Here is a 12,000-nt window from a genome sequence, read left to right as displayed (position 1 = left end):
TCGGAAGGCATTATGGGATATGTAGTTTGTAGTCCATTCGTGCTCAAAACCTATTTTAAGTCAATCAATGGGGCTGTAAAACGGTGGTAGGGGGGAGAGGGCCACATAAAATGACGTAGCGGGCCACATGTGGCCCGCGGGCCTTGAGTTTGACACATGTGCAATAGAGGATCTATCTGCTGCTCATGCAAAACAGTCTATTTTAATCCCATGTGTAATAGTCATTGGGTTAAATCAGTTATATAATGCTGAAAACGCAAGTAGTTGATGTAAAAATATTCAAGGCTTTTATTTTGAAATTTTCAGTATGCTTCATTTCAAAGGGCCAAACTAATACCATGTGTAACAGTGCTTTGGATGAAAAAGTCAAATAAAGCCAAAAAGAGCAATTACATGATGTAAAAATATTCAAGGCTTTTATTTTGAAATTTTTGTTAAGCTTCATTTCAAAGGGCCAAACTAATACCATGTGTAACAGTGCTTTGGATGAAAAAGTGAAATAAAGCCAAAAACAGCAATTACCTGATGTAAAAATATTCAAGGCTTTTATTTTGAAATTTTCATCAAGCTTAATTTTAAATTGCCACACTAATCCCATGTGTAACAATTGCTGGGTTAAATCAGTTATATACAGCTCAAAAGAGCAATTTTCTGATGTAAAAATATTCAAGGCTTTTATTTTGAAATTTTTGTTAAGCTTCATTTCAAAGGGCCAAACTAATACCATGTGTAACAGTGCTTTGGATGAAAAAGTCAAATAAAGCCAAAAAGAGCAATTACATGATGTAAAAATATTCAAGGCTTTTATTGTGAAATTTTTGTTAAGCTTCATTTTAAAGTTCAAAACTAATCCCATGTGTAACAGTTACTGAGTTAAATCAGTTATATACAGCCCATAGCAGCAATTAGTTATAAAGGCCAGTTCAGTCCTGATCTGTTTCAACTGAGGATAGATAGAACTACAATGATGCGTATTTGTAGTCCAAATCAGCAGCCAATAGCCTCTTGAGATCCGTTGCTATGTTAAATAAGTTTCACACCAAGGTGTGAAGTGTTAGTGAAAGAGCCTGAGAGCCTCAGAAAATCCTGTCGCATGACTTTGCTCTGAAGCACCGTGACAGAAAACCGTACGGTCTAGATAAATTTCGAAAACATTTTACCGGAGCAGACAGGCGTATCAATGTGAGGACCGATTTTGATACTAATCGTGCGATATTTGTGGCCGTGATGGCGATTTCAAAAATGATTTGGGTGGAAAAAGTTGTCTTCATCTCTCACTCTAAGCAGCCAGAGACGCACTCTAACTTTTGGAAAAATGAGAAACTTTGGGTCGCTTAGAGGCAAATTGTGGACAAACCGTAACTGGTATCGACGAGCCGTCTTCACTTTCGAAGAGATCACAGACGTATCTACAAAATGAAATTTGAATGGCATTTCTAGGTGAATTTGTGACGACACAGAAAATCCTCAAAAATAGGGTATTTCCAGGATTTTTACCATTGACTTATAATGGGTTTTTTTTCGCAGTTTTTTGCGAATTATGTCGCCACGTTAAGCCCAAATCCCACCAAAAATAATAGCTCCAATGGCGTGAATTTTCTGCACGTTTTGATACCTCATTTGTAGGTGTGCACCCAGCGGTATGAGCCGCATTAACGGTTACGGAAGAAAAATAAAGAACTAGAAAAACAAAATTTCGGAAGAAATTTAGCCGGGGCCTGCCGAGGCGCGCCCGTGGGGTTCGGGCCCGGCGTCGTCGCGCCACAAATCGGCGTCGACGCTAAAGAACGCCGCGACGTGATCAGTGGCACGCGGAGAACCGCAAGAACGTTAAGCGAGGCGGACGTGCACCATTCGGTACGATTTAAAATGTTGTCAAGGCTTTTATTTTGGAAGTTTTGTTAAACTTCATTTCAAAGGGCCAAACTAATCCCATGCGTAATAGTCCTTGGGTTAAAATAGTTATATAATGCTCAAAACACAAGTGGCTGATGTAAAAATATTCAAGGCTTTTATTTTGAAATTTTCAGTATGCTTCATTTCAAAAGGCCAAACTAATACCACGTGTAACAGTGCTTTGGATGAAAAAGTCAAATGAAGCAAAAAAGAGCATTACATGATGTAAAAATATTCAAGGCTTTTATTTTGAAATTTTCAGTATGCTTCATTTTAAAGTTCTGAACTAATACCACGTGTAAGAGTGCTTTGGATGAAAAAGTCAAATAAAGCCAAAAAGAGCAATTACGTCATGTAAAAATATTCAAGGCTTTTATTTTGAAATTTTCAGTATGCTTCATTTCAAAGTTCCGAACTAATCCCATGTGTAACAGTGCTTTGGATGAAAAAGTCATATACGGCCAAAAAGAGCAATTACGTCATGTAAAATATTCAAGGCTTTTATTTTGAAATTTTCAGTATGCTTAATTTTAAAGTTCCAAACTAATCCCATGTGTAACAGTGCTTTGGATGAAAAAGTCACATAAAGCCAAAAACAGCAATTACCTGATGTAAAAATATTCAAGGCTTTTATTTTGAAATTATTATTATGCTCCATTTTAAAGTTCCGAACTAATCCCATGTGTAACATTGCTTTGGATGAAAAAGTCATATACGGCCAAAAAGAGCAATTACGTCATGTAAAATAGTCAAGGCTTTTATTTTGAAATTTTCAGTATGCTTCATTTCAAAGGGCCAAACTAATACCATGTGTAACAGTGCTTTGGATGAAAAAGTCAAATAAAGCCAAAAAGAGCAATTACATGATGTAAAAATATTCAAGGCTTTTATTTTGAAATTTTTGTTAAGCTTCATTTCAAAGGGCCAAACTAATACCATGTGTAACAGTGCTTTGGATGAAAAAGTCAAATAAAGCCAAAAACAGCAATTACATGATGTAAAAATATTCAAGGCTTTTATTTTGAAATTATTATTATGCTCCATTTTAAAGTTCCAAACTAATCCCATGTGTAACATTGCTTTGGATGAAAAAGTCATATACGGCCAAAAAAAGCAATTACCTGATGTAAAAATATTCAAGGCTTTTATTTTGAAATTATTATTCTCCATTTTAAAGTTCCAAAGTAATCCCATGTGTAACAGTGCTTTGGATGAAAACGTCAAATAAAGCCAAAAAGAGCAATTACGTCATGTAAAAATATTGAGGGCTTTTATTTTGAAATTTTCAATATGCTTAATTTTAAAGTTCCAAACTAATCCCATGTGTAACATTGCTTTGGATGAAAAAGTCACATACCGCCAAAAAAAGCAATTAGCTGATGTAAAAATATTCAAGGCTTTTATTTTGAAATTTTCAGTATGCTTCATTTCAGAGGCCCAAACTAATCCCATGTGTAACAGTGCTTTGGATAAAAAAGTCACATAAAGCCAAAAACAGCAATTACCTGATGTAAAAATATTCAAGGCTTTTATTTTGAAATTATTATTATGCTCCATTTTAAAGTTCCAAACTAATCCCATGTGTAACAGTTACTGAGTTAAATCAGTTATATACAGCCCATAGCAGCGGGTAGTTCTAAAGGCCAGTTCTCAGTCCTGATCTGTTTCAACTGAGGATAGATAGAACTACAGCGATGCGTATCTGTAGTCCAAATCAGCAGCCAATAGCCTCTTGAGTTCCGTTGCCATGGTAAATAATGGTCTCAGCAGGTGTGAGCTGTGAGTCATACATGCTCAAACACACAATTGTGTGTTTGAGCCTACACGTTTTACTGAAAAAAAGCATTGGAAACAAATCCTTCGTGTTCGGGAACCGTAATACATATTCGAAAAGCGTTTCGAGCGTATAAGAGGCCTATGTGTCTTCTGCGATAGTCCCGAGATTCATATCTGTACCTCAGTCAGAGCATTTACAGCGATGAGAGAAAGAAATGTTGTGCCCAGATCTGAAATTCTATTCAAATACATGGGAGAGAGCCTCAGACAGCCTCAGAAAATCCTGTCGCATGACTTTGCTCTGAAGCACCGTGACAGAAAACCGTACGGTCTAGATAAATTTCGAAAACATTTTACCGGAGCAGACAGGCGTATCAATGTCAGGACCGATTTTGATACTAATCGTGCGATATTTGTGGGCGTGATGGCGATTTCAAAAATGATTTGGGCTGAAAAAGTTGTCTTCATCTCTCACTCTAAGCAGCCAGAGACGCACTCTAACTTTAGGAAAAATGAGAAACTTTGGGTCGCTTAGAGGCAAATTGTGGACAAACCGTAACTGGTATCGACGAGCCGTCTTCACTTTCGAAGAGATCACAGACGTATCTACAAAATGAAATTTGAATGGCATTTCTAGGTGAAATTGTGACGACACAGAAAATCCTCAAAAATAGGGTATTTCTAGGATTTTTCCCATTGACTTATAATGGGGTTTTTTTCGTAGTTTTTTGCGAATTATGTCGCCACGTTAAGCCCAAATCCCACCAAAAGTAATAGCTGGAATGGCGTGAATTTTCTGCACGTTTTGATACCTCATTTGTAGGTGTGCACCCAGCGGTACGAGCCGCATTAACGGTTACGGAAGAAAAATAAAGAAGAAGAAAGAAACACTTTCTCCGACAATAGCAATAGGTTCCTGCCATTGCTTTGCATGGCAGGCCCCAATTATAAAGAGACACTTTGTTGGGTGTAGAGTAATAGGTTCCTGCCATTGCTTTGCATGGCAGGCCCCAATAAAGAGACGCTTGTTGGGTGTAGAGTAATAGGTTCCTGCCATTGCTTTGCATGGCAGGCCCCAATAAAGAAACACTTTCTCCGACAATAACAATAGGTTCCTGCCATTGCTTTGCATGGCAGGCCCCAAAAAAGAATTAAAGTTGTGAAACTGTGTAAGTTGTCAGTAAAACATTTTTGATGTACTATTTTGTCCATAAACCCCGTTTACATCGAGTTGTGTGGAGCTGATATGTTGTTTTTTTTCGTTTTAGTTGTGGTAATTGGCTAAATTCAAGTAAAGAGCCTAGCCCATTATGGATAGCTGTTAGCCACCCAGTGCTTCTTCCTCATGATGGTTTCAACCTTTTATCTTAATTTTTTATTCACTTTGATAAGTATGTTTATGTTATTATAGAAAAAAATATTATTTTCATATCATGAAGGATGCAAGCTGTGCGTGTCAAATACAGAGATCGACAGAAATACATCTGGTTTGAAGGCCAACTGACTTACAGTTTGTTTTTGGAATGTGTGAGTGCTAACAAAACAAGTTTCCAGCATTTTCATATATTGTGTTCCTCAAAAACGTTTTGGGTATGGTGCCATATGGTGCTTTATACCAACTTTTCAGATTTATTATTGTTTCAATTAATTTTACTTTTTATGTCTTATTTTAATTTTTATCTACCGTACATATGTTCAAATATATAATAAATACATAATTTGCTATGTTCACAGCTGCAAAAACGTTCAGCATCCCAACCTTGGACTTAAAAGTCTTTGATGACTCAAAGACTGAAGTGGATGAGGATGTTTTTGAGCTCCTTTTGAAAGGTCCGAACCTTGGTGTGCTAGAGATTTGTGAAGCACAAAATCTCAATCCAGAAGGTAAGTTTTTTTGAAGTGTTATTTGTTGATTTTTGTGTACTAGTTTTGGTAATTCTTATGGGTTTGACTGGATAATAGGACTAGAGTGATTTCACCTGAACAGTCCTTGGAAATAGTTTTTTTCCATGACAGTTTGGTGCCGTGACCCGGACCCCTCGACTGGACATCTGAGGACGTCGACGAACAGCGTTTGGCCAACCTGGACTAAACTCCAGCCTCAAACCTCGATTTAAGAGAAGAGGGCTGTTGGTCGGCTCCACGGCTCCAGCGCTGGGATCAGCGAACTCAAAACCACTGTTATCAGGTGGGATACTCACTCAGGCTAACAAATTAATTTTACAAATTCTAAATTATTAAATTTAAAATAGTGAAGGATCCGATAAACCTTTCACCCTGGGGAATAGAGATTGGCGGTGTTAAGAGGAAACGTTGGGTTAAAATCCCACTGGAAAATTAATAAGAAAAAATAAAATAAATAAATAAAAAATATAAAATAAAATAATAATTAATAAAAAAAAAGAAAAGAAAAACAACGGTTGGGAAAGAGTCCCTCCGGAATTGTTTGAGTTTCAGTCTCAAACGGAAGAGAGAAAAAAGGGAACCACGGGTTTCTAGGCTGAGGGTCCTAGTGAAAGACCTTATCGGTGAATAAGGCGGGTATTTTCTTAAGTTTTGGTTTTCTAAATTAAGGGAACTAAACCTTTGGAGAATCCTAAAGACCTTTATCGGAAATAAAGGCCCCTCTTAAAGGAGTAAGAGGCAGAGCGACCACAAAGCTGATTTGTTGGATTCTGCGAAGACGTTTGCAGTCTAAAGAGGAAATCCCACCCAATTCAAGAAGAATGGGTCTACGTGGTTCCAGAACGCAATCTCCTCCTCAGGGTGAATTGTTTGACTATTTGATAATGAAATATTGAAAAGAAAAAAAAGGAGTGTGCTTGGTGTGAATGAATGTGGAATGACTTTAAATGGTGGAATTTTTCCCCGCAAAGCGAATTAGAAGCAGAGGACAACCGAATAAAGAATAAAAATGCTGAATATAATTCTTTAATAAATTACAGGCCTTAATCTCTTTAAACATTTTTTTATTGTGTATTTGAACAAACAAAATGATTTTATTTCTTAAAAGGATCAATCAATCAATTTTATTTATAGGGGACCCTTTCTTACTACAAGCAGCTCAAAGAGCTGTACAAACAATTTCCCTCAGGTTTCTCTGATGATCATGCAAAAGGGTTAGAAGATTCATAAATACATATGTATAGGAAAAAACAAGGCTAACTACAAAACAAGCCTAATCAATTTCCACTTGTTTCTTCTCTTTTCCTCTGTCTGAGCCTCGCTGCAGTGCATCTGACCTCTGACCTCAACTCCTCAAACCTGTCCTCCCATGGACCGGATGATGTCCCTCCTACAAAACCAGCTGATGAAAGTGACCGAGAGGATCCAGAGAATCAAGAAGATGAAGCCGACCAAGAAGACCTCTATCACCTCCAGGCACTGAAGTGTCTGTTGATCCTAACTTTTCTTTTGACACCAGAAAACTGATGGAACATTTACATTCAGGGGACGACTGTCGGTCTCCTGTTGGACATTTGGACTGAAACTGTGTGCAACTGAACTTTTAAAACCTCCGCTGTCCTGTGTCAGCGTGGAGAAGGAAAAGATAAACAAAGCTTCAGAGCTGTGAGAGAAGAAGACTCTGAACCGTTGATGGTTGTTTCATCTGTGGACAACATGGACATTGACTGAGGGACGATCTGGACAACCCAAAGATCCAACGCCAGAACCAGTTGGACTGACAGGAAGCCGGAGGAGAGAGATGGGGGAGGATTTTGCTGCAGCGACGCCGGCAAGAGGAGGGGGAGAGGAAAGAAAAGAGACGTTCAAGATAAGTGCCACACACACACACACAGCTATAACACACACATACAGCCACTGCAACGAAGACTGCTTGCTACTAACCCTGTACACATTTAGAATTTTTTTTACGAGAAAAGATTGACTTCAATAGAGTTTTGTGTCCCTGTTATCTTTGAGTCCTGAACAGAAGAACCAATATTAACTGATTTCTGGTCTATGCATTGTACTCTTACAGTCACGGTGAGCGGGTTTCCCGACACACTGAGTAGCGCGGTCGCGGTTTCTAAAAATGTATGAAACTCTTGAAGTTTTTTTGTTATGATTCAGCTTTCTGGCTGTTTGTGAACATTTAAATCAGATGCGAAGCTGACATCTGCATAAACTCAAACCGTCCTGAAAGAGTCGCCGCTGCTTCTTCGTGATTGATGGCGATTGGTTAGCAAGTTTTTGGTGTATTACCTTCCCCAGCTAGAATGGAACGAAGATTTGAATGCTAAACTGATACACATATTCCATATTTATAGACAATTAAAGACAAAAAATAAACACATGTATAAGTGCCAAGTAATAACAAAGCGGCTACACCGAGAGCACAAAATTTCCGTTGACTCTAAACGTAACAAAAACATCTCTCTTCTGATTGGCCAGTGTTGTCGCATCGGAACTTGAATCTGAACTTCAGTGTCATATTATTTAAAGGATTTACAAAGCTGGATTTACAGTTAAAGTACTTTTTGAGTATTTAACTGGAACAGTGAGTGTTATGCATTATTCTAAAAATAAGAGGTTTATTTTCTGTTTTCTTCAGCTGCAATCCATTATTTAATTTACCGGAAAGTAACACCTGAGACATAGCAAACTGTGTGTGAATCTATTTAATTTAATTTTTAAAATTGAATCAGTGCAATATTGTTTTCCTTTGACATCATGTATTTAAAAGTACAAATAATTAAAACGTATAGTTCTGTGGAAACAAATTTCTTTTCTGACTGGCCGGTTTAATAGGTCACTGTTCTATTAATCAGTTTTATAATTTTATATTTTACTTTTAGGGCCTCATGCAGGGGCCTCTTTACTCAGCTAAACCTTTAAATGTATTTTAAACACTCAAAAGAAACTAGTAGAATTGAATTGCTTTTATGATTTCCTTTATTAAAATATTGGCTTCTGTACTGTTTATAAACAAATACCTGGACACATTAAGTACATATAAAGTCAAATATATTCTTTATTATGCTTTCAGTGAAATGGTTACCCGTGTAACCAAATGTGTTTAAAACTCAACACATTTTTAGTTTTGAGGTCATGCTGGCTTATTGTGGTTTAATTATTTCAACACTGATGGGTTTTTTTTGGCAACTTTAAAGGATGACATGGCTTAAGCTTTCCCTGCTGGTGATGATTTGATCACTGACAGCTGCTGTAAAGCGACACTTTTTGGCTGATCTCATCCAGGATGAGGCGGGCTGTTCGCTCCAGCTCGGCCAGCTCTTCTGCTTTCTCCTCCAGAACCTGCTGGTTGGCTTCATAGGAGTTCTCCAGCTCTAAAAGAAAAATATAAATGTTTATTTAATTAAAAGATAAAAAACCCCCCCCAAAAAACCAATTGCTTAATAGGCGTTTAGTTTTATTTTATCTGTCTCTAGGGTTTTAAAATATAATTATTAGGAAAGCAAACAATTAACAGACTGACAAATAGTTGTCAATTAAAATTTTATTAGATTAAAATGAGTTCGCCTCAATTAACTAATAAAGTCCGTTAGACCTGTTGTAGTTTGGCCGCCATCCAGAAGATGGCACCATTGGTCACCTTTAAGAGGAGTTGTAAACAAAATGGCGGAGGCCGCCTCCCTGAACCGGAAACAGAAACGGTCCAAACGTTTGTTTTGGGACGCAAAACGCACTTTATGCAGTTCTGTTTAGAAATATAAACACTAGACGAGTTCCTTTAAGTTTCACTTTAATAGCGCCAATTCAGCCGTGCTTCGTAACGGAGTAACGTTAACTTTTCAACAAAAAAATCACAGATTTGCTCCGAAGCACAGCTAGCAACAAAGTTTCGCTCTCTACTGAATGTAGATAAGAGAGGCAAATAAAGTCTGCGGCCCTGAAAATCTCTATGTATGAGGGTTAAGTCTTCCATATAGTTTATTCTTTTGATCTTTTATTTTTTAAGTTTACTAATATGAAAAAACTATTTTATGTTTATTCAGTCAGCATTTAATACAATTGACACAAACTTTGTTGAAATGTAATCTTTAGGGTTTTGGTTTTTTTTAATTCAACATATTAAGAAAAATTATCTGTCATGCTACAAGAAAACCCAAGTTTTTTTTATGGTAGTTGATCAATTAATCATTAAGATCAATCAGCTTTAGACTAACTCATTAATCAACGTGGACATAAAATCTTTATTGGTTATGATTCTGAGACGGTTCACCTCTGAGTCTCTGCAGCTTGCTGTTGCTCTGTGTGATCAGCTCTCTGGCTTCTCGCTGCAGCTCATCTGCTTTGCTCCTCGCCTGCAGCACCAACTCCCCTTTGTCCTCCATGTAGTCTTCCACCACCTCCAGTTTATCCTTTAGGTCCTCATCAAACTCCTACACAGACAGAGGAGGAAAATAAAAGTCTAAATCTTTAACATAAGTTATCAGCTCCCAGGTTGGTAAAGGTTTGAGACCTTTTGAGCCTCTTCTGCGATCGCTTTGGCCCGTTGGGAGACCCGCTCAGCCGTTTCCAGCTTCTGGTTCATCTCCAGGTTGTTCTGCCTCAGCAGGCCCACCTCATGCTCCAGCTCCAACAGACGACCGGTGGTCTCACTGAGCTTCAGCTCCGATTGTACCGTCTCTGATTCGACCTGAAACATAAACCCATTTTCAAAACATGTTCATTAGATTTTTTTTTGGACTAAATTTTTCTTAGATAATGAGAATTTTGAGATTAATCTCAGAAATTCTTTAGATAAAACAAGGACATTTCGGAGCTCCAAAAGTCAATAATTTTTTACTTTTGAAACAGAAATTTCCAAATTATTCAAGAAAATTTCTGAATTTATTTCAAAATTTGAACGTTTTGTGAGCCAATTTTTGACTTTTCAATCTCAAATTTGCAATATTTTTCCATAAAATTTCTGACATCTCAAAATTTGATGTGTTTTTTTGCAAATTTTTGACTTTCTCACTTCATGTTCTTTTTATTCTAGAAAATTTTGTAAATTAATTACAAAATTTCCAAGTTTTTTGTAAAAAGTCTACTCCCTTTTTTCTATCTACAATGACCTTAATAGAGCGTCATAATTTTAGTCTGTCTTGCCACTTTAAATCCAAATAAGCTGCTGCTGGCCACGCCCACCTAACTCAACGTTTACACTTGCGCATAAAACTGGCTGCAAACATGCGCAGTTATACAACCGTACATCGTTGAAAAGCCTTAGTAGAGCCTCCAGCACAACCAACAATAAGCAAGTGGTTTCTGGATGGAAAGTCAACAACAAAGCATTTGTCTTTTCCAGCAGCCATTATGTGGTGGTAAAACGACTGGCTGCTTTTGTTAAGCTCTTGTTTTTAGAAGCAGTGGAAGTACAAAAATGTACAAAATGTGAATGTTATGTTTTGCATTCAATATTGGACGAATTGATTTTTTTTAATGACTTTATGCTTTTTATTGGTCAAACTCACAGAGTTGATCAGGTCTGTGGTTTCTTTTGTGTTGTTATTGGCCAGCTGAATGGCGTCCATGGCGATGCTCTGAGCACGCTCAGTCTTTTCCAACGCCGCCTTCACTGTGTGCGCCATCGCCGTCACATTTGATGCCTCCTCACTAATGAAAGAAAAAAACTAAGTTTAATACAGAATTAAATTATGTACTTAATTCATAAATACAGTTTTTCTGTTCCATGACTTTCTTGAATTACCTCTCCTATGTTCCTTAGTAGTATTTGTCCGCATTTCAGACTTGGAGCATAAATCCAAATCTGAGTTGGGCTTATGTTCCAAAATGGCATATCTGAGCACTCCAAATCAAAATCCATTTTCTGTACAGTTTTCTACACACAAAACTATAAAATTAATTCATATATTCATTCTCTTCTCTATTTCCATTCATGTGTCTTAAAATGTCTCCACATATTTGCCTCCAGTTATTTAAATGTGCATTACAAGCGATGTAACCATCATCTGGGCTTTCCCAAATTGCCCAAAGGCGTTCAAATTAATATGTAAAACTGGAAATAAAGTAGTAAAATAGTTTAAGTAATCCTAGCTGACCTAAATGGATCAGATTTTAGTTTGAGTGAATGTCGAATAGAGAAAGAAATAGTTTTTGCATCTTTTATATTAAAACATTAGAGAACTCTGACTCCATCTCCTGGAAAACCAGTGTAAGTGCACTGAATGGTAAAGTCAATAATCTACAAATTTATTAATATTGACATTTTTAAGTTTTGATTTTATGTTGGAAGAAAACTAATGTTAATTTTAAAACAATTATCCAACAAATGGGACATTATGCATCAGTGGCTTATACTTTTTAGCCATTTTTGCAGCTTTATTGTTCGTTCTTTTTAATCCAAAACTGCATTTC

The 12,000-nt window shown here is 37.0% G+C and overlaps 1 protein-coding gene and 1 long non-coding RNA gene across 2 annotated transcripts in view; one reads left to right on the top strand and one right to left on the bottom strand.

The window, feature by feature from the left end:
- Positions 1–4,857: 4,857 nt before the first annotated feature.
- Positions 4,858–7,007, top strand: LOC116737044 (uncharacterized). Its single transcript, XR_004342724.1, has 2 exons — positions 4,858–5,556; positions 5,689–7,007. It is a non-coding gene; the product is annotated as an uncharacterized LOC116737044 (long non-coding RNA).
- Positions 7,008–7,727: 720 nt separating this feature from the next.
- lamb1b (laminin, beta 1b) overlaps positions 7,728–12,000 on the bottom strand; it is a 34,332-nt gene continuing 30,059 nt past the window's right edge. The window contains exons 30-33 of the mRNA XM_032589931.1: positions 11,097–11,238; positions 10,100–10,276; positions 9,860–10,019; positions 7,728–8,963 (exon numbers count right to left, since the gene is read on the bottom strand). Of these exons, the coding sequence (XP_032445822.1) occupies positions 8,827–8,963; positions 9,860–10,019; positions 10,100–10,276; positions 11,097–11,238 (616 nt within the window). The 3' untranslated portion in view covers positions 7,728–8,826. The remainder of the gene's footprint in view (positions 8,964–9,859; positions 10,020–10,099; positions 10,277–11,096; positions 11,239–12,000) is intronic.

The sequence above is a fragment of the Xiphophorus hellerii genome, chromosome 17 (genome assembly GCF_003331165.1).
Source record: "Xiphophorus hellerii strain 12219 chromosome 17, Xiphophorus_hellerii-4.1, whole genome shotgun sequence".
In the NCBI taxonomy this organism is placed as follows: Eukaryota; Metazoa; Chordata; class Actinopteri; order Cyprinodontiformes; family Poeciliidae; genus Xiphophorus; species Xiphophorus hellerii.
Note: the sequence above shows the minus strand (reverse complement) of the source record. Positions and strands in the feature narration are given on the sequence as shown.